The 27,259-nt window shown below is 29.3% G+C and overlaps 1 protein-coding gene across 1 annotated transcript; it reads left to right on the plus strand.

Annotated features, from left to right (window-relative positions):
- Window positions 1–421: 421 nt before the first annotated feature.
- Window positions 422–14,776, plus strand: LOC130447760 (tubulin beta chain-like). The gene is made up of 5 exons (XM_056784747.1): window positions 422–562; window positions 9,973–10,081; window positions 12,876–13,375; window positions 13,424–13,965; window positions 14,021–14,776. The coding sequence occupies exons 1-5, from the start codon at window positions 506–508 to the stop codon at window positions 14,172–14,174; spliced, it is 1,362 nt and encodes a 453-aa protein (XP_056640725.1). The 5' UTR covers window positions 422–505; the 3' UTR covers window positions 14,175–14,776.
- The last annotated feature ends 12,483 nt before the right edge of the window (window positions 14,777–27,259 follow it).

Here is a 27,259-nt window from a genome sequence, read left to right on the forward strand (position 1 = left end):
CGTTAACATCTCCATACACTCTTCCTAGGGATGTTCAATAAGGGTGTATAGCAAACAGGGTGTCTTCCGACTCTCCCACACAACTTAGAGAAGAGAAAAGAGGATACGCGCGAAACGGGACTGTAACTACGATGAAGTCCTGTCAGAATGACATGGGGTGGTGAACGGGCGTTTATATCTGCTCTTAGGGATGAAAATATGTATCTACAAGCTTTTATTTGAAAAAATAACTAAAATTATGTTATAAAAACGATTTTTTTTTATTATAAGTGACCGTGTTGACCCTCGTATTAATAATGTGTACCATAAGGGGTTATTTTTATCAAGCCTTACAACGAACGCGGCGTTTCCTTCCAAAGAAATCCGATCGTCGAACTGAACCCTTTCCACTGGCTAAAGAAACGTCATCGCCGTCGACTATATCGTCGCCGTCGAGTTCGACCGTTCAGTTCCTCTTCCGCTCATCGTCAAGTGAAGATTGCGCTTTGAAATCAACTCCGGGAAAATGAGGGAAATCGTACATCTACAAGCGGGACAATGTGGAAACCAAGTTGGGGCTAAGGTCAGTCATAATTTTTTTTGTTGTTGTTTTAACAATAATTAATAAATTATAGATATAATTTTTTGAAAATTCATCTTTGCATCCGTTTCAATTAACATTTTTAATAAAATTTTAATTCTGAGGATAATTGGAGTAGAATCCTTCGAAAATATGAAACATATTTATGAAATTACGAAACTTAAAAGTTTCTACATTAAAACTAATGATAATAAACGATTGAAACACTAATTTTGAGGGGGTAGATTTATTTAAAAAATTATAATAAACTTTATATTTTCCCTGTTAAATTCAGTTTTTAAAAATAATAAAACAGTAAATTAATAAAAAAAATTTAATTCAATTATTTACACAGTTATTTGAATTATCCTGTATATTTCAAACAATCATCTGATTTATTTAATAAAAAAATGTTTATGAGAGGCTTTAATTTGAATAATTATTAAAATAATTTGAATCAAAACTCTTATTTTTAGCAATAATTTTATATTTCTTCATATACGAGGGTAGGTGAATAAATTAATCAATTTTTGACTGGAATATTTTACTACTTTTTATTAATTGAAATGTGAAAAATACTAAAATGAAGTACAGACATGCTCAAAAATAGAGTGGGAAGTTATAATAGTCGAAAAAATCTCAACAACGTCTTAATGCAAAAAGTAAATCTAGAAAGATAGGTAAGAGTCAAAAAAAGGTTTTGACATTAAGATGTCGTCAAAAAGGTAGAATAGAAATGGAAAACGTAGTAAAAAATGTTTAAGGAACTTGGATATAGTCGAAAATAGTGTCTAGGCAGCCGAAACATAGTAAAAAAGGTCTTGAAAACAAAATTGTAGTAAAAAATCAAAAAGAAATTTTGAAAAACGAAAAATTAGTAGAGAAAAGAGTCTTGGAAGAAAGGACGTAGCCAAAAAGAGTCAAAAAAGGGTGGACGTAGTCGAAAAAATAGTATAGAGAGTCGTAATATAGTCAGAAAGGTCTTGAAAACCAAATTGTAGTACAAAATCAAAAAGAAATTTTGGAAAACGAAAAATTAGTAGAGAAAAGAGTCTGGGAAGAAAGGATGTAGCCAAAAAGAGTCAAAAAAGGGGGTAGACGTAGTCGAAAAAATAGTATAGAAAGCCGAAATATAGTCAGAAAGGTTTTGAAAACCAAATTGTAGTACAAAATCAAAAAGAAATTTTGGAAAACGAAAAATTAGTAGAGAAAAGAGTCTTGGAAGAAAGGATGTAGCCAAAAAGAGTCAAAAAAGGGTGGACGTAGTCGAAAAAATAGTATAGAGAGTCGTAATATAGTCAGAAAGTTCTTGAAAACCAAATTGTAGTACAAAATCAAAAAGAAATTTTGGAAAACGAAAAATTAGTAGAGAAAAGAGTCTGGGAAGGAAAGATGTAGCCAAAAATAGTCAAAAAAGGTTGGACGTAGTGGAAAAAATAGTATAGAAAGCCGAAATATAGTCAGAAAGGTTTTGAAAACCAAATTGTAGTACAAAATCAAAAAGAAATTTTGGAAAACGAAAAATTAGTAGAGAAAAGAGTCTTGGAAGAAAGGATGTAACCAAAAAGAGTCAAAAAAGGGTGGACGTAGTCGAAAAAATAGTATAGAGTGCTGAAATGTAGTAAAAAAGGTCTTGAAAACCAAATTGTAGTAAAAAATCAAAAAGAAATTTTGAAAAACGAAAAATTAGTAGAGAAAAGAGTCTTGGAAGTAAGGACGTTGCCAAAAAGAGTCAAAAAAGGGTGGACATGGTCGAAAAAATAGTATAGAGAGCCGAAGTATAATCAAAAAGTTCTTGAAAGCGAGAACATGGTCATGAGAAGCAAGTAAATAATCAGAAAAACAATATAAGAAGTAGGTATGTAGTCAAAAAAGGTCTAGGAGGCGAAAATATACTCAAAAAAGGTCTAGAAGGCGAAGATATAGTCAAAAAATGTCAAAGAGGCGAAGATATGGTCAAAATAGGTCTAGGAGGCGAATATATAGTCAAAAAAGATCTAGGAGGCGAAGATATAGTCAAAAATGAGTCCAAGAAGCAGACACTTTATCAAGAAAACGCTAAACCAATAAATAGGTAAAAAAATGGGTTACATAAAACAAGCACGTACTCAAAAATGAATAGATTGCAAGAAACAGAGACGTAGTAAATAAAAACAGCAACTACTTAAGGTATTGTTGAATATTTTTATCATTTGAATCATTGTGACGCAATATTTATGTGACAAACAATTGACAGTATCTTATGGTTAACCCCACAACTGCGTGATAAGAATTAATCATACATAAATGAGTATTTATATATATATATATATATATATATATATATATATGAATAATCCTACTAGTAACACATTCGGTTTAACGTGAGTCATTCATCAACAAATATCAAAAACAATTAATCATTTCACTAATATTTCGACGATTAGTACAATAAATAATACGGTGGTCTCCAAAAGTGATTATAAACACCTGTCATTCGTTGAACAGCGGTGAATGAGCATCGTACAGACCGAGCATATACAGCAATGCTCGGCTCGCGACGAATACTTGATGTTCTAGCACAATTTTCTGTCACTAGATTTGATCTTATAAACGAAATTAACGAATATTGTGATAAGGAAACAAGTAAAATGAAAAATATAGTTAATTTGGCGATACAAGCAAAGTCCTGGTTCGAGAGTTTTTTTTTCTAGACATCCTGTATACTTATATGTATATTTATATACCGAACACACGATATTCATACATTCATGCACTGAATAATATCTAATTATTGTAATAACGAAATTATTAATATTTCATTAACTTTAAAACAAGTAATTTAAGTTATAATGAACGGGATTATCGACGGCGAGTTTTATGCAACGTTTGACACTAAGAAGCATTGAATGTAGTCAAAAAAGGTTCAAAAAAGCAAAAACTTAGTAAAAACTTCCAAGAAACAAGATAGTCGTGAAAATACTAGAAGAAAGTGTAAAAATATGCAATAAAGCAGTTAAAATGAGGCTAGAAAGCTCTAGAAATCCAATCACAGGTGAAAACGCCTAGAAAATGTGAATGTTGTCAAAATAGACATTAAGAAGCATCAAATAAAGGTTCTGCCAAGAAAGAACGTAGTCAAAACAAGTCCTAGGAGCAAAGTAAAAGTAAAAATAAAAAAAGAAAGTTGTGAAAAAGTAGTCAAAAACTCTATGAATCGAGTTCCTAGTAAAAAAAAATTAAAGAAAATAGTCTTGGAAGCGTAGAAGTTATCAAATAAGATACTAGGACGCCTTGATTTAGATTCTACAAGGCAAAAAAGTAGTCAAAACAAGTCCTAGGAACAAAGTAATAGTAAAAATAAAAACAGAAAGTCCTTAAAGTTGTGAAAACGTAGTCAAAAACTCTATGAATCGAGTTCCTAGTAAAAAAATTAAAGAAAATAGCCTAGAAAACGTAGAAGTTATCAAATAAGATACTAGGAAGCATTGATTTAGATTCTACGAGGCAAAAAAGTAGTTGAAAGAATCTATGGATTCTTTCAAATCCACAAAATCTACAAAAAGTGGGTCGCAAAAATAAAAAAGGAAAGTCCTTAAAACTGTAAAAACGTAGTCAAAAAGAAGCTATAACGCAGAGACGTAATCAAAAACTCGAGAAATCGAGTCCCGTATAAAGAAGACAATAAAGAGCCTAGAAATCATAATTGTTATCAAAAAAAGGATCCAGGAAGGAGAAAATCAATCAAAAAAAGAATATAAAAAGCCAAGACTGAATACATATAGCAAAAAGTCTCAAGAAGGTGAAAACTTAATCAAACAAAGAGACTAAAAAGAGATTAAAAAACAAAAAAAAGTTTTTGTAAAACCGCGACAACATTCCAGCGTGATTTCCATAGACCAGACGTGATTTGTTTCTAAGAAAACCTCTTATCATAATCAACCAAGAAATTATCTTTTATCAGCTCGTAAAGTTATTTTTACTAATATGATTACAAAAACTGCACTCGCGTTTCCAATACTTCTTTTATCTCTTTCCTGCCATACGATTATATCAGTGACTAGTAGTTTCCTCAATATTATCAATTGCTTTATCATTAATAACAACAATTAATATATTTTTTCAAAATTCAATGTTATTTCACTACGAACTCGTTAAATATTGAAAGTTTTGATGCAACATGAAAACGCAAAATGTACTAGACACGCACACGCCATACATGGTCAATCAACTTTGTAGTCAATTATCCTTTATGAATAATTTAATCCTTAATATCCTTTTATCGATCGAACAAACACAAAGGTCGAAAATATTAAATAAAAAAAAAGATTTTTCAATTTAAGCACAAACTATGTAAGTTAAATCAACGCTCATATATTCATATCGAACTAATACACCCTTTAATAAGGGATAAACTTTTAAATTAGGGCTGGCGACAACTCGTCGCGTCTACCCCGTCGACTGGACATTATCGAACTTCCCAAAAACACGCAACTACCCCAGAAATACGTCTCAATATTGTCTAATAGACAATCAAATAAAAACTTTCAAGATCTCAACAGAATCTTGTGCTCTACGCGCTCTTTCTACGACCACTAAAACCACGGGATGATTAACTGGAAATGCCGATTAAATATTTTTTTTATTATATCTAGATCTTTACGACAATTATAAATGAAATAGGAGGTTGTTCGAAAAAACCATTTTAATCAATTAGAAGCTATAATTATTAGGATATCCACCGTATAGTCCTGATTTATACATATGGGAATCAAAACACGTTTCGTTGAAAAATGGTTATTTTTAAAAACAATTAAACAAATATTGATTATAAAAAAACAATGATAATTTCGATTATATCAATGATGGTCAGTTTTCGCCCGTCCAGAACGTTCGTCGTCAGTCAATTCAGTTATCCAAATGTACAAGAATTAAAGAAACAGCTAATGAAACTATAAATACTTATAATTATATTTCAAACTATTTTTAATAAATAAATATACTAAAAAGTACGAAAAAAATCAAGTAGAAATCGTTGAATTTCGTACAACATCGTCTATTACAGCTCAAGCTTATGTAGTAGCACTTAACCGCGTACCGTTCTTATACTGATGACCTGATGAAGACATAGAGATAAAATTATTAAATTAATATATTTCTATAGATTTTAGACAAGTGCAAAATCGAATCTGGTGATCCTAGTAAGGACAATATGAAATTTAAAATATTAAATTAAAATAAGTAGTGAATTTATTTGAATACTAATACGATGTGGAGGCCCATTGGTACAAAAAAAATTATACGGGGTGGATTGGTCAGATAACGGTCAATACCAACAGACATAATCCAAAAAGAAGTCTAATGGTGTCATATCAGGACAAATTGGTGGCTATTATATCGATCCGCCCTTATTTATCCATAGATCACATAGAAACTTGTGGATTAGCTGGATCGGGATATAAGTAGACTCAAATTTATTTTGCATATTTATCTCTATACAAGGGACTTACGAGAAGTACCTAGTCTGACCTAGAGATGGCGGTAGTGAAAAATACCCCTCTATTAGAAAGTACACGATCTATATTTCAAGTTTGAAGACGCCACGTTGTTTAGTATTTGTTTGGCATCAATTAATAGTGATTTGTAAACATTACATGAAAAAAAAAACCGAAAAAAAGTTACGTAAATATTTTCTATGGTTAGAAAAATTTAGAAACTTCGAAATTCAAACTAAAAATTTAATATTAAGTATGTACAGTGTTGTCGGATTTATAATTTTAGTATATAACCGTAGTTTATATTTTTAATGATCTATATACTAACCGAAATATCATAAGATCCACTATATACAGTGTTGGATTAAGAAATCAAAATAAATTGAAATATTATACTTCAGACCCCCCTAAAACCGACGCTTACTGTATAAGATATAAAAACATGGTTTTGAACAATTTTTTCTTAATTATTTGAACAATTTCTAATTGCCGGACATTAATTTTACACTCGAACGAACATAGCGGTTAAAAAAGTTCTTAAGAACATTCGTTTTTAAATCGATTCACTCGGACGAGAAACGAAAACCGCATAAAATGATTCTCCGAATAGACATCACGAATCTAAATCAGTTATTCGCTCTAAATATCCAACGAAGTAAGATCAAATTAATCCAATCAATTTTTTTTTATAGAAAAACTACTTGGAATTTATAAAATTATTAAAAAAATAGATAACTAAGAAATATTTTAACCAATATTAAAACAAGAAAGGCAACTACTTAAATCAAACTTTTAACATGAAATTATTAAAAAAAAAGAAGAAGAATCGTCAAAAATAGAATTTTCTTTATTTAGATTTAGATCGATTCATTTATAGCTCAATTTAGACATTTTTTGGAAAAAAACTTCGAGTTTTTGGAGACGATTTTATAGTTTTTGGATTTTTTATTGTTACAAAAAATTGTTGAAATTTTGGATTTCAAACTTAGATTTCATTTTTATCTTGAATTTTTCGAAAAAATGAACAAAATTTCGGATAATTTATAGAAATTAGTCAAAACGTGAAATTCAAGTATTTTTTATTTAAAAAATTGTACGTTTTCGTATGCACTTTTCGAAAAATGAGAATAAGACTTCTTTGCAAAAAAAATCGAGTAAATTTTTTGGAGACGAATTTATAGTTTTTGGATATTTTATTGGTACAAAAAATTATTGAAATTATGGATTTCAAACTTACATTTCATTCGTGTCTTAAATTTTCCGAAAAAATGAACAAATTTGGAAAAAAACAATCGAAAATGTTGATTTTTTTTTGAAAATTTCTGATAATTTATAGAAATTAGTCAAAACGTGAAATTCAATTTGAGTAAAGTTTTTGGAGACGAATTTATAGTTTTTGGATATTTTATTGGTACAAAAAATTGTTGAAATTTTGGTTTTCAAACTTAGGTTTCATTTTTATCTTAAATTTTTCGAAAAAATGATCAAATTGGGAGAAAAACTATCGAAAATGTTAATTTTTTCTTTAAAATTTTTAAAAATTAGGTAAACCATCACATTCAATTGTTTTTTTTTTCAAATTGTTCGTTTTTTATCTAAGTAGTGGCAAATCTTGTCTTTAAAAATTTGAGAATCGAAAAAAAAAACTTTGAAAAATGTCTATTCACGACCATCCTCTGATAAAACCCAAAAAATTGTTTCGAACGTTTCTTAATTGCCAAAAATTCAGTAGTGGCAGATTTCAGTTTTCTGAATTTGTTTATTTTTTTTATTTGGTGACCCAATGTTTCCGATTGATCTTGATCCAAATTATCTAAGCCCAACAGTTGTTCCAACGAATTTGGGCAATCGTCGCCCAAATTTAAAATTTTTGACAAGCTCCTACCATGGTATTTTGAATTCCTGCACGATCTTCTTCAAACTTTCCCTCATACGGGCAGATTTTGATACAGCAGCAAAGCGATTGTAAATCGGGAGTTTCCCAGGAAATCCGAGACAGTTGGTAACCGTGCTTTCTTCGAAATATGTATTCTGGGCTTATTTTCATTTTGATGCATATTTAAAGAAATTAAAACGTAACTTCTACCCTATTTTTCACCCCCTTTTACACCTCAAGATGAAAATAATCTCACGGACGTGTTTTCCATAAATAAATTGTCACCTCGGCTTTTCCCGACTCATTAATTTCCTATTATAAATAGAAGCAACTGCATCGGGAGTGCGTTGAACTACACTTTGTATAACATCGTGCTGCACTAGGCAATTGCCTTTCGGTTCGTTTTAGAAATATTTAAAACGAAAATAAATACGGATTCCGAGACGTCTATTTGAGTATACAGGGTTTTTTTTAAAAAGAAAATTAGATGATATAGAAACTACAATTTTTGCTATTCAAACGGATCGTGTGTGGTCAGCTTAAGTGATAGAACGTCTTAAATTATTCTGAAAACTCGATTAAATTGATACGATTTTGGAAAATTGAATCTGGACATGTCAAAAAGGTGTTTTAGTTTGGATATATTATCATTTATTCAGATCCATGATAGAATTATTCTATGGTAAAAAGAGGTGCAATAGGCGAACATTTTTCTGGATCTTATTCCAAGGAAAGATCTTAACGAACTTGTCGATCGTTGGGTTTAAACCAAAGAAAACGATGGGGTACACTTGAGGCTTTTTTTGCCTAATCTATATTTAAATAAGGCATTGCGAAAGTTCTGATGGTGTACAGAAACTTTACAGGGACGATATGGGTTTGTAACCGAAACATCCTACGGTGGATGTACCTAGCAATTATGAGACTAATCTTCACATATGGGGCAGTTGTTTGGGGTACTAGAACTAGTCTAAATAGTACGAGAAATAATATCTCAAGTGTGCAACACGGGCCATGAAATCTTGCCCAATAGCTGCACTAGAAAAAACCAAATTTGGAAAACTGAAACCTGCGCTACTGAACTTTGTGGAACTATGAAACTTCCAAAACAATTTTTTGGTTTCTATCAGAGGATGGCCGTGAATACAAACATTTTCGATTATTTTTTTCCAAATTTGTTCATTTCTCCGAAAAATTACATACGAAAACATACAATTTTTTAAAGAAAAATCAATTGAATTCCACATTTTACCTAATTTTCATAATTTATCAGAAATTTTGAAAAAAGAATCAACATTTTCGTAATTTGGAAAAAAATAATGGAAAATGTTGATTCTTTTTTCAAAATTTCTGATAATTTATAGAAATTAGTCAAAACGTGAATTTCAATTGTTTTTTATTTAAAAAATTGTACGTTTTCGTATGCACTTTTCGAAAAATAAAAATAAGACATTTTTTATAAAAAATTCGAGTCAAGTTTTTAAAGATGAATTTATAGTTTTTGGATATTTTATTGGTACAAAAAATTGTTGAAATTACATACGAAAACATACAATTTTTTAAAGAAAAACAATTGAATTCCACATTTTACCTAATTTTTATAATTTATAAGAATTTTTAAAAAAAGAATCAACATTTTCGATTATTTTTTTCCAAATTTGTTCATTTTTTCGAAAAATTACAAATGAAAATGTACAATTTTTTAAAGAAAAAACAAATGAATTCCACATTTTACCTAATTTACATAATTAATCAGAAATTTTGAAAAAAAAATCAACATTTTCGATGATTTTTTCCAAATTTGTTCATTTTTCATAAATTCGTATCCAAAAATGTTTTTCCAATTAAAAAAATCAAAATTTTCAATAATTTTTTTCCATTTCGTTCTTTTTTCAATACACAAACGAGACTCAAGTTAAAAAAACTCGAAAATATGTAAAAAATTCTTGAAAAAAAAATACATTTCAAACAAAAAATAACACAGGGACGGTACCAAAAATAACACCCCCCATTTCCAAACCAAAACATTTTCATACTCCAAATAATATTTTATTTTTTTACAGTTTTGGGAAGTGATTTCTGCGGAACACGGTATAGACCCCAGCGGGATATATACAGGAGACAGCGATTTGCAATTAGAAAGGATAAACGTTTATTATAATGAAGCCTCAGGTAAACAAAAAATATTACAACATTCGTATGTTCGTAAGTACTTACCACTGACCTAACCTCACTTATATTGACTGACAAAATGCATTATAATATAAATATTGGCCGAATACGATAAATTTTATGATTTACGCAACTTCCTCCTATTTGGCACGTGCTTTATCATATATTTTAAAACAAACCTGCTAACAAAATTATTTCGGGCACACACGATGAATAACGAAAATAGAATCTTGAAGGAAAAAATTTTAAATAAAAAATATTTCAAAATACTGCACTGATATCAAATAATGATGAAATTATAACTGAAATAACTTGAAATTTTGAACTATCTTTGTAAATCTAAGCCTGAAAATTCGTGAAAAAAAAATTCTATTTTCGTTAATCGTCACAACTAGGACCTACCTTTAGGCACACCACTTAATTCGCGTTAATTCGTACGACACAATCTATAAAAAAATTAAAAAAGGCAACTCTAGTAGAAATGATTAGAAAAAAAATGTTGTATACACAAATTTTTGTATCAAAATAACTCCATATCAAAAAATAATACAATTTAAAAAAAATATTTTATCTATGTTCAATTTAATTTTCAATTCAAAATGTACCAAAAAAATTAATACGTCCCTGAGCGATAATGGATATTAAAAGATGTATGCTGTAAATACTTTTATATGAAAATATTATTCTATAGTTGAAAACAGACTATAGAAAAAATCTTACAAAGGGAAATAAAAAAATGTGAATTTCCAATTAAATATATACCCGACAAATTTTTTAGTACCCCACTGTTAGAAATTAATGATTTTATAAAAAAAATAAGCTAGTAAAAAATTTATAGCTACGCCTCTGTGTTTAGTAACCAGACAGACAGACAGACAGACAGAGAAAGAGAGAGAGAGAAAAAATTAGTTTATTTAAGTTATAAACTAAATTATTTTGTAATAATTGATTATATTAATACTTTTTTCTAATAATACTTCAATTTTCCAATAAATCTAAAAATATAATTCTATACATTCATGAAACCGTATAGAAATAATTAGTTGAGCATCTTAAATCAAAAAGGCAAAATGGACCAGTAAACAGGACAAACATTTCAAGTAATAAGATTTCAACTCTGAAGAAAAAAAAGAACAATTAAAATATCTTCCTCATCCCTTTTTCAATTGTAGAATAAAGCAGAATATATAATCAATAAATAAAATACTATAGAGATAAATTGAAATCTTAAGATGCAAATAAAAATGTCTGTCTAGTAAAGAAACATAACAAGAATAATAAAATGAATATACAATTTTAACTCTAAATATATTAAAAAAATGTTTCTACCCTTTTAAATAATTAAAAAACATATAATTACTTTACCTTTTTTATAAAAATCTTTAATTTTAATCTCAGACACTAACACCATCACATCACTCTTTGAAGGTACTAATGACCCTAAACAACTATTGTGTGAAAACACATTTCCGCAAATACTAAATTTTAATAGGCGCCGGACGTTACGTCACCGATTCGAATTGTTTTTAGGGATGTTTGGATACATTGTCATTAATATACAGGGAATATCGAAATTAAAACATTTTAAATAAATATTAAAATATATAAGGATTATAGATAACTATATACTGAGTGAACTAAATTTAATAAAATAAAGTTATGTGGTTTATTGACTTTCTTTAGATAGATTTACCTATGTATATACGAGGTATATCAAAATTAATTATTTTTTAATTAAATAATAAAATAAGTAGGAAATATTCGATAAAAACTATATAAATATATACAGGGTGAACTAAAAGGAAGGAAATAAGATTATGTTGTTTATTGATAAAGTTTTGCATGTTTTGATGTACCGCGTGAGCTGAAAGACACAAAATAATATAGAAATGTGATAAATTGACTTATCATTATACCATGAATATCAAAATTAAATCAATTATTTCTATTAAATATTGAAATAAGTAGAAAAAACTGGTTAATATATCATAAATATTATATAAAACTGTACCTGGTGCATTAAATTGTTTATTAATTTAATTAAATATGAGAAATAGTAATAAATAAATTTAATATAGACCGTGATGCTGGTACTATCCTATTATGACTTTTTATTTATTCACGTCAAACATAGATTTCCAGGAATCGAAGGTTCGAGAATAAGATTATAGTATATGAAATGAGACAATTATCTATAATATTTGGGTCAATTTGTGTTAATACAAACATTTACATAACAATTTCCGGGGAATAATGTCAACAAGATTATAATTTAGAAAGTTGTGATTATGACCAGAAATATATGCGGGACGTTATTTAAAAAAAAAACAATTTTAAAACGGTATATATGTTATTAACTGATGTGAATATTATACAGGTTATTAGTTATTATGAATCTATTTATAACAACATATAGTAAATAAGCAATTTTTTCACTTAAATATAAATCGTAAACAGCTGGTTAACACATGGCGCTGACTACATTCCCAAATTCCAAGTCGATTAACGAGATGAAATAAAAGAAAAATTACATTATAAAACTTTCAACTCGTAAAATAACAATTTACGAGTGTTTTTTAACAAGTGTAACTACTTTAAATTTATTTTAATTGTACTTTTGAATCACCATTTGCAAGATAAATTCGTTTCCTTCTTTAATTTCATTCAAGGTTATTTGCGGTTATACTAATAATACAGGGTGATACACAAATTAAACAAAATAATTGACATATAAGTTTATACTATTATTAATGATTTTTTTATAAAGAAAGTATGTAAATATTTATATTTTCAGTTGCTTCATCAACTAACGGAGGAAAATATGTACCTAGAGCGATTCTCCTCGATCTGGAACCGGGTACCATGGACGCGGTACGTTCGGGAATATACGGCAAACTTTTCCGACCGGATAATTTCGTTTTCGGTCAATCGGGAGCAGGTAACAACTGGGCGAAGGGTCATTACACTGAAGGTGCTGAATTAGTCGATGCCGTATTAGACGTAGTACGAAAAGAAGCTGAAAACTGCGATTGCTTACAAGGTTTCCAATTGACTCATTCGTTAGGCGGCGGTACCGGATCCGGTATGGGTACTTTACTCATATCCAAAATTAGAGAGGAATATCCCGACAGGATAATGAATACTTATTCGGTAATGCCGAGTCCTAAAGTATCTGATACGGTGGTGGAGCCTTACAACGCTACACTTTCCGTACATCAATTAGTAGAAAATACGGACGAAACTTATTGCATAGATAACGAAGCTCTGTACGACATCTGTTTCAGAACTTTAAAAGTAAGTTTTCATTTTCATTTAACAACATTCGTTAATCGATAATTTTAGGTACCAAATCCTAGTTACGGTGATCTAAATCATTTAGTATCTCTCACCATGTCCGGAGTAACGACTTGTTTGAGGTTCCCCGGTCAATTGAACGCCGATCTTAGAAAATTGGCTGTTAACATGGTTCCGTTTCCTCGTCTTCACTTTTTCATGCCCGGATTCGCGCCTTTAACGTCCAGAGGTAATCAACAGTACAGGGCGTTGACCGTACCGGAACTTACCCAGCAAATGTTCGATTCCAAGAACATGATGGCCGCTTGTGATCCGAGACACGGTAGATATTTAACAGTTGCTGCGGTATTCAGAGGTAGGATGTCGATGAAAGAAGTCGACGAACAAATGCTGGCTGTTCAAAATAAGAATAGCAGCTACTTCGTCGAATGGATACCAAACAACGTTAAGACTGCCGTTTGTGACATTCCGCCTGTTGGTTTGAAGATGTCCTCTACTTTTATTGGTAATACCACAGCCATTCAAGAACTATTCAAGCGAATATCGGAGCAGTTCGCTGCTATGTTCAGAAGGAAAGCTTTCTTGCATTGGTAAGTCTTTTATTACTCTTTATTGACACATTTTATATGTGATATTACATTGTAGGTATACCGGTGAAGGTATGGATGAAATGGAATTCACCGAAGCTGAATCTAACATGAACGATTTAGTTTCCGAGTACCAACAATACCAAGAAGCAACGGCTGATGATGAATACGAAGCTGAAGAAGAACCTGCTGCTGATGATTTCAATTGTTGACGTATTCTTTAGATACTTATGACACTTTACAGTCTATACACTTTATCAATATCAAAAAAAAAAAGATAAAATAATACATTTCTGATAAATATTAAACGGTCGATTCACACTGACGAATCATCCTATATAAAGAGAATTTATTTATAAAAAAGGAACATTGGCCTCTCTCCATTCAAAATAATTTATTAGTCACGAATGGTTTATTTTTTGTAACATGCTAGAGTGTTGTTAGCTAGTCCTTTTCCTTAAAAACAAATTATTTCTGACAATAATTTCAAATTTCAATTTATAATAAATCATATTATTTGATTACGGTCCTGTTGTGTCAATCCTAGTCATAAACAAAGAAGTCTCATATCTTATTTTTAATTTATTATTCTTACAGGTATTTCTGGGACAACCTTTATATCTATAATTGTAGTAGTTGTAGGATTAGTCGAATATCGATTTGTTATGGAATTTATAAAGAATTAGTTTCGTGTCTTTTAAGGGCTTGTTGCAAATCATACACTAATTAAGCATTTATTCTTTAATTTCATATTTATACAACTTTTTTACCTTTTTATTTAAGTGTAGAATAAAGACTGAATTTCTACAATAAATTATGATTTTTATTCTCATTTATCCTATTAGAAAATACATAATAATATCCTAGTTTCCTAGAAGTGAAATATAACTAACAAAAAGGGATGAAAACTGAACAACTGTAAAGCATTGAAAATTCCAGTTCCCTAACTATCAAACACTAGATGTCGACACAAACATCTAATGAATCTTGTATAATGTGTTGCATAGCTAATTTTGTCTAATACTCTATATTATTTGAATCCTGATTGTTTATTTTGAAGCTTTTGGGCAGCTCCTATTGCTATATATATATATATATATATATATATATATATATATATATATAATAGACTTGCTTCTACTCATATAATTACAATATTTACTGAAAAACTTGTTCTTATTTTAGTTTGTATAATGTGTTGCATACATATTTTCTACTAATATTTGAACAAGAATAATTAGAGACTGCTTTTTAAGAATAGAGCAGGATTAAGGATTAATCTATTCATAGATCTTAAGAAATAAATTTAAAAAGAGTACAACTGTACATTTTGAAACTTTCAGTGCGCAAATACTGCGCTCTCTATAGTAAACAGATTAACATATTTCTTTCAGTATATTTACCAAGTACTAGAAGTCGCCACAAAAAGCATCTATATATCGTATAAGATGTTGCATACTTCAGCTCTCAATTAAAATAAATTGAAAGCAATATTTATAAATAAATATCTATTTATCTATATATATAATCTGAAATCGTATATTTTCGAACACGTTGCTCTCATTACGATAAGTGCTAAGGAAATTATTTGTTTACTATTCATTTTGTTAAATGTGTTGCAAACCTATGCATATTAAATAAAAATTTCCCTTCAAAGTCCATCTGACTGTGTATATATGAAAGCATCATATCATATCATAAAATATCATATCAACAGATCGACGGCTTTATATTACATCAATTTAAATTTACTTTCAATTTATTTTAACTACCATGTCTTCTTTTATTCATTTTGTATAACGTGTTGCATACCTTAGCAACTTTCAAGTCATTTTTTGACAAATTTTATCTAATTCTGTATATTATTTGAACCTTGATTGTTTTTGTGAAGCTTTACACCGATCCTATTGCTATGTATATATATATATATATATATATATATATATATAAAAGACTGATTACAATATTTACTGCAAAATTTATTCTTATTATAGTTTGTATAGGGTAACGGGTACAGTTATTGGCCACTTAAGGATTGTTCATTATAGATTTTACTCTATTCTAAAATTTTGCTAATAAAATATTGTTGGCATGCATTTTTTAAATTAAGAATACAACATACTAATACACAAAAGTATTGTATTTAACATTTTTTAACGAAAAACTAGTAATAACTCAAATATTTTATGATCATTACAAAATTTACAGTTATTGGCCGCACAGGTATAGTTATTGACACCATTATATTACAGTCATTGGCCATATTGAAAAACTTAATTTTTGCTTTGGTGATTTTTGATATTAAGTCCTACAACTGGGATTTCCACACGAAAAAACAGTATTATCTATTCCTGTCTCCTCGGTACAAGTAATATGGTAACTTCTCGGGCAAAAGTGACACCTTACTCCAATTTTTCATTGAGTTATGTTAAACAAACAAGAATAGCATAGTCCGGTGTATACCCTATTTTTTAAATATTTATTGGTGTTTTCAGAGTGTACCAGAATATTTGAGACAACAAATACTTTCTTATTTTCTGGGCACGGGTCTTTGCCTTCGTCACAGAATAATTTTCTTTTGGTAGTACAGATTTTCTTTTTCGGTCTTCGTGTACAAGAGTGGAGATATTCGATAGGCCGGAACCAACAGAAATATCTTCGTAAACAGTTTTTTCAGAATGTAACATTTGCTGACTTTGGCTTGAGGAAAGGATTTCTTGTGTCTGTGTGTAGGCTATAGCTTCTGGTATATGTACCCTAAGTCCACTCTTTAAAGTTGTGCCCTTAATTTCATCAACTACTAGTTTGTTTTCCTTAACCGACGAGGAATCCGATTTGTTTGGATTTTCAAAATGGGCACCATTACTTAAATTGTAGTGAAATTCTTCTTTACTGTCTTTTTTCTTAAAGTCAATTTTTTCCGTGCTTGCTTCATGTTCCTTACTTTTTGTTTTAGCTATTTTCTTCTTACCTATTTGGCTCTTCATTTGCTTGTTCTCTTTAGCAGCTATATTCTTCGATCTCCTTTCAAGCCGTTGTTGCCTTTTTTCTTTCTTTAATTTGTCTTGTTGCATTTTTTCCTCAATTTTCTTTCTATCAGCATTTTGACGATCGGAAGAAGTAAGCACAAATGATAACTTTTTAGTTTGCTTTTTACCTTTTCTTTTTGGTGTTTCGGACCAGAAAAAGAATTTCTCAATTGGTGTGTTTTTTTTTTCGTTAGACACAATGTCTCTGTTTTGTCTTCTGTTACAACAGGAATATCTTGAATATCGTACGTTATTTCATCGCTGTCTGTAGACTGGGATATTAAATTGTCTGTAGAATGTTTGTTTTTAAATTCCTTGAAAACGTTGTAGAGCAATTTGGAATCTCCCGTAAGATTTTCGCTGCTATCTATGTTTTTTAGTTCCGATATCTTTGCGGCTCCCACTATTTTCACAAAATCATCATATGATAACAACGTTTTTTCGATATCGGTTTCACTCGAATCCACAACTGATCTAGTAGACTTTCCTAGACATTTTGAATTGTCTATGCCTTCCGGATCCCATGGATATAATCCACAGGCCTTAAACCCGTTGACGATGGACTCTTTTCTAAGTTTACTAATTGCCATATCTAGTACCACAGCAAAATTTTCTTTGGTAACTACTGAATTTGGGTTTTCTCTTCTAAAATTTAAGACCGCCTGATTCCAATTGATTTTCAATAGTTTAAATGCCGCAACATCAGCTGACTGCATAATTCTAGTTGTGTTTGGGTATAGGGCAACGAGACAAATAAAATGACAGGAAATTTGGTGTTTTGGCTAACAAGGTATTTGTAGAAGATGTTTCCTATGTACTCGAAAAAGTTCTCATTTTTCATCCAGCCCGTATCGCTGCATCCAATACCCCAACATTTTGGAACTGATTTCATAACATTAGAAGGAAGCCTCTTGTAGGGGTAGATTATCATTGGTGGTATTATATCTCCAGATGCTGCAAAAGTAAACATTACAGTCAAATTAACCTTTGAATGATGTTCTATCTCATAGACATTTCGGCTTCCTCTCATAGCCAACACCCGTTTATTCTTGGGACACAAATAAAAACAGGTCTCGTCCCCATTAAATACCCGTCTTCAAGAACATCACTGTAGCCTTTGCGATGTAAGTATTCTTGGACTCCAGTAAACCACTTTTTGATATCAGTTTCAGAAACAACTGAACTTGCTGCAGTTATAGCTTCTGCCGTTCTTTCACTTAATTCTGGGTGTCGTTTTAAAAATAACCTATACCAGCCCCTCCCAGGTCTGTTTTGCACAAATGGATTGGCTCGAGGATTTTCATCTAAAAAGCCTTTGACTGAATCTTGGACATCATCGGCCCTCACTGGAAAACCTTTTTTTGGCACGTAAAAATCCATTCTTTAAGACGTTTTTCTTCGTCCAGAGAGAGGATCGGATTTGGTTCATGGGTAGTCTTTTCTTGAAATTTGTCGCTTTTCCTAAATTGCAGGGTAGCTCTTGGGACTTTAAATGGCTCCGCAGCCTTTCTCTGGCTCATCCCATTTTCAATAGCTTGAATAGCAAGCTGAATATGTTGTTCTGTGTAGTTTTTGTGATATATTTTATCTTTCTCAGATTTCGGCATTTTAATCTGAAATTGCAAAAACATAATTTTAGTGGGTGTTACAGTTATTGGCCATGCAATGTACTAGTGATAGGCAGACGGTCAGCAACTGAAAAATAACCGTTAAATAAGCAAAAAAGCACAAAAAACACATTTTTTAATGGTTAAATCTATATTTTGGATAAATTAATGTATGTTTACATTGTTCTAGTGATTGTTTATATGTTTATATGCATGAATTATTGTTACAGTTGTTGGCTACCGAAAATTGCCGCCAAAAACTATATCCTCACTTATAAAATCTTTAAAAATACTAACAATTAACCTTTTTTACCGTCCCTAAACAGAAATAAATTAAATCCTACTACAAAATTGACAACAACTTACCTGCAGTGGCGATCAAGTTTCTTAGCAATCTCTTTGTATTCACTGTAAACTTGGCAGGATTTGGGAGACGGTTTCTAAACATATGCGTTTGCAATTGTTCTTTATTAACTAAAAAAATTACCGATGCAGATTCTATTAAGCAACGTTGCCAAAGTTTATTGCTAATTAAGTAGCAATTAAGTAGCAATTAAGTAATGTTATCGATTTTATAATTTATTCCAGGACAAAAAGTTTATTCAAACATTTGGGAAGTTTTTTGATTACTTATTTGATATCTATATTTAGAAACTATTTTAATACTATTTCTGTGTTACCTCTACTACTTGCAGTTATTTATTATAAAACAAAGCTGTGGGGAGAAATGGATGAAAGGGACAAATAAAACAACATTTTACATTATCTACTGATATTTGTTTACTTTTATTAAATCAATATATATTGTACAAAACTCCTTGTTTACATTGTAAATTATTCACTGGTAACTATGAAATTATTTTATTTTATTGTGTACTTATTTACTATTTTCTTGAAAAATACTTAATTGATACACATAAAACTTTCATCCACTATTTAATTTGTCACACATACATTCTAATATCTTTGAATTTGTGATAAACGTGTGTGAAATAAAATTAATCTAGTGGATACATTTCCCAAGAATTAGTATCAATGATTGAAAAGTATTTTAAATTCCAGTGATAATGAGGACACAAATAGTTCAAAGACAGATTGTTGGTATTAGATTATTGAGGTATATATCGCCAAAGTATTTTTCACAAGTTTTTAATGGTATATTTGTTCCTGTAATAACCACTGTTTTGAAATAATTATTTATTGTTTGTAAATGCTTCAATATTCTTACAGTACGATTTTGAAGTATTATGATTTAAAACTATAAACATTGTACTCGTGCCCAAAATAATAATAATAATAATAGCGATACCATAGAAAACAATAAAAGTTTATTATTTTAATTATGTCTTATCAATGATTTATACTCATTAAATATTCATTCTCGATACTTTAAATACCTCTTCGTTTCATCACTTTTCTACTCTCCTGATAGTTACCGTTAAGCTAGTTACACACTGTTGTGATATATGAATAGAGAAATAAATGTTTATTAAAAAACACGTTGTTTTATTGAATTAGGATAAAAATCAATATAACTTAGTACTTAAATATAAGTAAAAAGTTTGTGAATTAAAAAAAGATATCCAAGACCTATTTATACGAATTTATCAATTAATACCTGTTTATCTATGAATACTATTTTGGTTCAATTAAAACTAAAGTGAATTAATTTAAATAATTTTAATGCTGGTATATAGACGACATCAAACTCTTTCATAATTTAGTGTCTTTTCAAAAGAAATAAAACACTTATTTATATAAATATAGGTGATCTGTGGAATAAACATTATAGTTAATACATTATGTAAAATGATCCATTAATTTTGATTTTAATATCATTAAAAACTTGTTCATAGATAAACAGACATATTTCATTATTCTATTCTAGAAAAGATAGTCACCCCAATGTTTTTCTCTTATCTTTGAACTATTTCATTTATATATTTTTTCCTTCTTATGATATAATTCAATCACAAGTGTATTTTTATATAAGAAAAATTTTTTAGCTCATATCACAAAATACTAGTGTGTGAATACTTTAACAGACTCTTGCTCCTGTTAGTTATTAGGAAACAGAAAATCGAGGAGGTAAACGAAATATTTGGTGTGCAGCTCTGTCAAGTTAGGTTATATAACTGTCAAAAGTTTGTTATTTTTATTATGAGTAAACAAAGTTTATATTTGAATCATGTATTTTAATAATTTGAATACATTAAGCACAAGTTTCACCTAAATAAATCATCAAGTACAAAGAAACGTAAGTAATAATCATAATTACATTATTTTAATGTTTGTTTCAGACTAAAAACTTGATAACTGATGTACGAAAATTTTTCTACTATTAAATTAAAATTGAGTGTAATAGATTTACATCTAAGCACGAATATAAAGAGAGTAATGATATTAAGCAAAAACAATCTACAATATACCATTATTTTAATTACAGAGAAAAATCTAAGGGAATAAAAACTTCTTGTAATGATATGTATGATACTTTCTTCTTTTGTATACCTAAACTGCTTCATATCCATATCAAATATGTGTGAATATTATTGTATGTGTATTATTTTATTATGAGTTTAATAAAAAATTTCCATTTTCACACTTTTGAAGATGCAAACTCTGAATTTTCAAAGATGTCTTAAGATGTATTTAAAATTTCTCATGATTTGAATAAAAAATCTCTTTTGAAGTTTGTTAAATTGTTAATATTAACTATCAAAAATGTAAATGAGTATACTTTTGAGGAAGTTCCCCTTTTGGAGATGATCCTTTAAGGTTCCGATGTATACTGGTTATTTATTTGTCTCAATGATGTTTATTATAATTATGTCATTACAAAGAATAAAATATGATTTAATTTTCGTGATATATTTGTAAATAAGTAATATCTGCATCATTCGATGAAATAAATAACTAATAAAGTGTTACTTAGTTTGGATTCGGTTCATAATAAATATTTATTTAAATAATGTGAACAATGTATCTATATGCCTTAATTCATAAAAACCTAATGCATTGAACCTAAATGATATTTTATACCATTCATTAGTTAAACATACATTTTGAAATATTTTAATTTATAATAAGATGTGAGATAAATTAGATCTGATTCATGATCTCACTATATTTTTATACTAAACCGGTTGAATTTGAATTGAATGTTTAAGCACATATTTCAATCCAGAAAGTTTGGAAACAAAACTAAAATTATTATAATCATTTAAGTCACTGTAATACTGTACCCCTTCAATTATATTCTAACAATTTGACAGTATTTATTGCAATATCTTCACCTATATCACGAAAGTTATAAAAATGAATGATATTTATTTTTAAACATTTTATGAGATTATGTGATCGAAAATTGCACTCATAAATAATGTCTATGAAAAAAATTTCATATTTTTCAACAACATATCTTTAAATTAATTTTTCACTGTATTTTAACATTAAGTATTACTTTCTCTCCATACCTATTCATTATATTATTCTTTTTACTTTAGTGTTTTCAAGACAATCGAATAAAGCTTTAAGTTTAATTTAATTGAAAAAAATCACAAAAAGTCACAATTCATTAAATATGATGATTACTTACGATTTATTGAAATTATATGATTCTAGAGGTCCCACATTTAATTTTTTAACTTTTCCCTACGAATCGCTTTTCATAACCACTATTTTAAATTACTTATATCATTTATAAACATTTCCATATACTTAAGATATTAGTTTAAAGTATTAAATTTGATTTAAAATTGTTAAAACATTGTTTTTACGTCCAGAATATCCAAACTTTGACAGCTTAAAAAGAATGTAAACAAATATTAGAAGCCAATAATTTCAATACCTTCTCGCTCTCGGTATCCTAATACAAAAATGGCATATATCGGTTGCTAGGATACCAAAATATTTTTGTTCATCTCCTCGATTTTCTGCGCTCCTGTGATGGTTGTTAGTTATTGTAATCCAGGCCAAAATTATGTGAATTGTCAAGTAGTGAGGTTATGAAGTTTGTTATTACAACAAAAGATAATGTGTTATTATAACAAAGTTTTTAATTTAAACGTATTTTTATAATTCAAATCAAAACGGAAATAGAAATATTAATAGTCACTCTTTTTCACTCGAATGGAAATTAATCTTGAACATAAGATGTATATTGAAGATCATACTTAATATCAACCCTTAAAACTATATATTTGTGAAAAAAAAATCCATTTTCAGGTAGAAATTATCTTGCTTACTTCAACTAATTATTGAGGCTTAATTGAGCTTATTTAATCACCTTATTTAATATTAGGGACGAAAAATACATCAATTTTAACTGACTACTCCAAAATTCACTCACTATTCAAACAACGTGAAAAAAGTAAAGTAAATGAGAATATATCTATACCTTACATTAGTTACTAATCGGTAGATGTCGTCACCAACACTTTGTATAACGTGTTGCATATACTTTAAATCTGAAAAGTAAATCAATGGAGTCTGTCCACGCCCAAGTCGATCGACCCGTAAATGACATCATAGCACAAAAATGCATAGGGTTAAGTGGGGTATAAAAGAAATTAAACATTAATTAAAAAATGATAAATTAATCGTAGTAACTATTAATCTTGAAATAACGTATACACACACTGTTGATTTCAATTTTTAATCTATTTCAAGTTACAATTTTGTTTAAAATTGTATAGTTTTGGTATCTGAAACTATAATTAGGATACTGTTAAATCAATATAGGAAATAGGGTGAGTCATCTAATTGTATCGAGGTTAGATTAATGACGGGGATGTTTTTCCCCTTATTCGTTTGTTATTAAATCAATGGAACGATTATTTATATTCAAAATACCATATTGTACCAAGTACCGTTTATTTTTTTGTATTTCAATAGTATATCACGCAACTTAATATTTATCTATCAGTGTTAGTTTGATCATCATAGTTATTATATTAGTAATGGTTTATCTGCGGGTATAAAAATCGTGTTTTAAATGGAAATTGAAATTTTTTCACTATTATATTAAAGCAAATCATTTGTTTATAAAATTAGGTGACGGCAATACCAAATATTTACGTTATTTTGAATGGTATGACATGTTCAAAGTGTTTTTCTGAGATTTGAGTTATATTTAATCATTTAAATGTTTTCATTAATTAGTCATTTCAACTATTACCGTATACAGGACGTAATTTTTAGTGCGAAAATCATTTTCGTGCCTTAAAACCATACGTCTTACGACCATATGTTGATCAACCCACATAAGAGTTTAAAAACACTTTCAAAGACCATACATGGTTCGCTAGACGCCCCTCATCCTTCACGGAGGCCGACTGAACGGTTGTTATTAATTGTTCATTGGCGTTCAATAATTTTTTTATATAAGCGTTCATTTCCATACGTAGAAATTCAATATTTTAATTAATTAACCCGTTTTCTAACCTAAAAGTTTCATTTGCAAGAGATATTTTTATCCAACGATTAATTCTATGGACTGTGTTAAAAAATATGACGCCCAGTGACTGGTTTTTCGAAATTAAAACTAATTTTATTATTTTTTTAATATTCTCTGATAAGATTACTACAATGTTTCAAATAATTTCCCACGTCACTATATAGGTAACTCTAAAAAATGCGTTTTGAATGCGAAAACTGTGTTTATTGTTGACGCTTGATAACAAGATGTGATTGAGTACTGAATCAAGGCTGTATGGTGTATATACAATCAACTCGAGCTTCTACTCGGTTAAAATGATTGATATCTTTTGAGATTTTTCGTTTTTTAATATAACTTAACTGAAAAGTGCGTATTCCCGAAAGTTTTCAAAATAGTACTGCTTGGCGTCAATGATTTTCTAATTCGGATCAAATTCCCACCAAGCTAATGATTTAGGAAACAAAAAGAAATCTCATGAGACAAAATTTGTAGAATACGTTGGATGGAACGACAATTTGTTGCCCGATTCGACTGGTGGTGGACGCGCGTTATCATGGTGGTTTCTTTGCTAAATCGATCAGTTTTTTTCTTCAATTCGGTATAGTACGACTAGTACCTGGCCCAACAAAGAAAACACAAAACTTGTGGTATCGCTTTGTAGATTTTTTTCAACATTTCTTCCACTTCCACAAGTTCACTATTGATGGTTGCCAAAGAAATACTAAACAACCTCTACACTGTGTACATTGTGTACTTTCTAATACAGTGGTATTTTTCAAGTAACTACTGCCATCTCTAGATCAGATCAGGTATTTCTGAGTCTTATTTAACTTTATAGAAAATTGATATTCCAATAATGTCTACATCTAGGGATGTGAAGCTAATTACTAATCGATTTTACCTCGTATAATTAAGTTTCCACGATTTTTTGATATTCGGAAGAAACAGAAAATAATATATTAACACACCTCATTCTAGTTTTAATGACCTGGTATTGGTATATATAATCTTACCAAGGTGGTATTTACAAAAATGGTATGTGCAAGATTTCTTTTCCATATTCGAATGTATTGCAAAACTTGTAATTTACAACAGTCGAAGTTGAATTCGGTTTAAAAAGAATAGTTTAAACAAAAATATATATTTAAAATGCGTGTTATATAAACTTAACAACGACGTTTAGTTCTCGATTTCTTGTTACTGCGAATAAAAAAAAAGTCCAACAGTGCCAAATCACGTTCACTGATCACTGACAGTTGTTTTGACAGCTTCAAAATACGTACTAAATCTAATATGGATCGGAAAATCAGGGTTATTTGACGGTTTACTGTTTTCTAAAGAATAATATTCAGGGTTCACCTCTTCTTTTCCATTTCTTCCATTGAACTAATGACATGTTACAGTTGACACAACACATTTGAGAAGGCCACTGTTTGTCTTTGATCTCCAAGTTTTCGAACTGGACGAGTTTCATCGTCATTTGGCAGCTTGTCTTGTCGACTGCTAGATATAAACCTCTTTGAATCTATTTGCTTGGTTTTGGTCATCCTGGATCCAGTTGGAAGATATCGTCTTCTTTATACCAGGGACGCCATTCTAGAACTCTTATCCCCTGTCGATTAGTTGACAATCTCGTAGAGTTTTTCTCCTAAAGGCGCCTACCAAACAAGACTTCTAGCACTGTTTCGATCAATGGAAAAAACGTATGGACAGGTGTTTGGGGAGAGAAGGAAGCGTTCGAATGTAGAATAACTTTTATAATAAAAATTTGTTTCGTAAACAGTTCCGTTATTTAATAGCCAGACCTCTGTTTTTGATTTGAAACTGTTAAAACATTGTTTTTACGTCCAGAATAACCAAACTTTGACAGCTTAAAAAGAATGTAAACAAATATTAGAAACCGATAATTTCAATACCTCCTCGTTCTCGGTATCCTAATACAAAAATGGCATATATCGGTTGCTAGGATACCAAAATATTTTTGCTCACCTCCTCGTTTTTTGCGCTCCTGTGATGGTTGTTAGTTGTTGTAATCCAGACCGAAATTATGTGTCATTGTCAAGTAGTGAGGTTATGAAAAGTAGAACTGTCAAAGTTTGTTATTACAAAAAAAAGATATTGTGTTATTATAACAAAGTTTCTATTTAAAATATTTAAAATGTATTTTTATAATTCAAATCAAAACGGAAATAGTATTGAATTCTTTTCTAAACGTAAATTTGAACAAAGAAATTGGTGTACGGAAAAAAAATTCTGAAAATGAAAACATATTGTTAGTACATATGATCATTTCTTTTTTTATCTATTAAAACCTCAACATTAGTAAAAAATCATTTATTAGGGTGTTATTTTTTAATATATATTAATTTTATTCTATTTCCAACATACAGGATGTTATTAATATGAAGAGCAATGTGATCGATTTTACTTTTTATTTAGAAACGATTTTCATCTATTTTTTACTTATATGATACTTGTGATATATAGAAACTGTAATAAAATTGATTTTTCTTATATTCTATCACGTGACATGTGTTTTCTTTGTTTCTTTTTTGTATAAAAAGCTATAGGGAAGTTAGAAAGGTATGTTTACGAAAACTATACAAAAAATCGTGTAAATTAATCATTTTTCCTCTTCCTGCTAAGAAATTATACGATATTTCGCCCCTGTTTAATTCGTTACATTCTCAAATGTTGCAATTTGTGGTCAAAAGTGTGTTAAATTAAATCATCTTCACAAGATTCTAATTGATGATGTATAACTTGTTATATACCTAAAATCTACAATAAAAAATATTAATAGTCACTCTTTTTCACTCGAATGGAAATTAATCTTGAACATAAGACGTTTATTGAGGGTCAAATACATAATATCAACCCTTAAAAATATATATTTGTGAAAAAAAAACTCGTTTTCATGTGGAAATTATCATGCTTACTTCAATTAATTATTGAGGCTTAGTTGAGCTTCTTTAATCAGCTTATTTAATATTAGGGACGAAAAATACATCAATTTTAACTGACTACCCCAAAATTAACTCACATTTCAAACAAGGTGATGAAAATAACAAAATAAATAAATTATAACAAAGTTTTTATTTGAAACGTATTTTTATAAAACCTTTTTTCGTAACCAGTCTCGTTATTTAATAACCAGACTTCTGTTCTTGAATAAAGTATGGTACCTATTCTATTATTTTTGTTGGAACACCCTTTATATC

This window comes from Diorhabda sublineata, chromosome 8 (assembly GCF_026230105.1).
Source record: "Diorhabda sublineata isolate icDioSubl1.1 chromosome 8, icDioSubl1.1, whole genome shotgun sequence".
NCBI lineage: Eukaryota > Metazoa > Arthropoda > Insecta > Coleoptera > Chrysomelidae > Diorhabda > Diorhabda sublineata.

Coding starts and splice junctions, on each gene's coding strand:
- LOC130447760 (XM_056784747.1), top strand. CDS start 506: ATGAGGGAAATCGTACATCTACAAGCGGGACAATGTGGAAACCAAGTT. Junction 10,082..12,875: donor TTATTATAATGAAGCCTCAG/GTAAACAAAAAA, acceptor TTATATTTTCAG/TTGCTTCATCAACTAACGGA. Junction 13,966..14,020: donor AGGAAAGCTTTCTTGCATTG/GTAAGTCTTTTA, acceptor ATTACATTGTAG/GTATACCGGTGAAGGTATGG.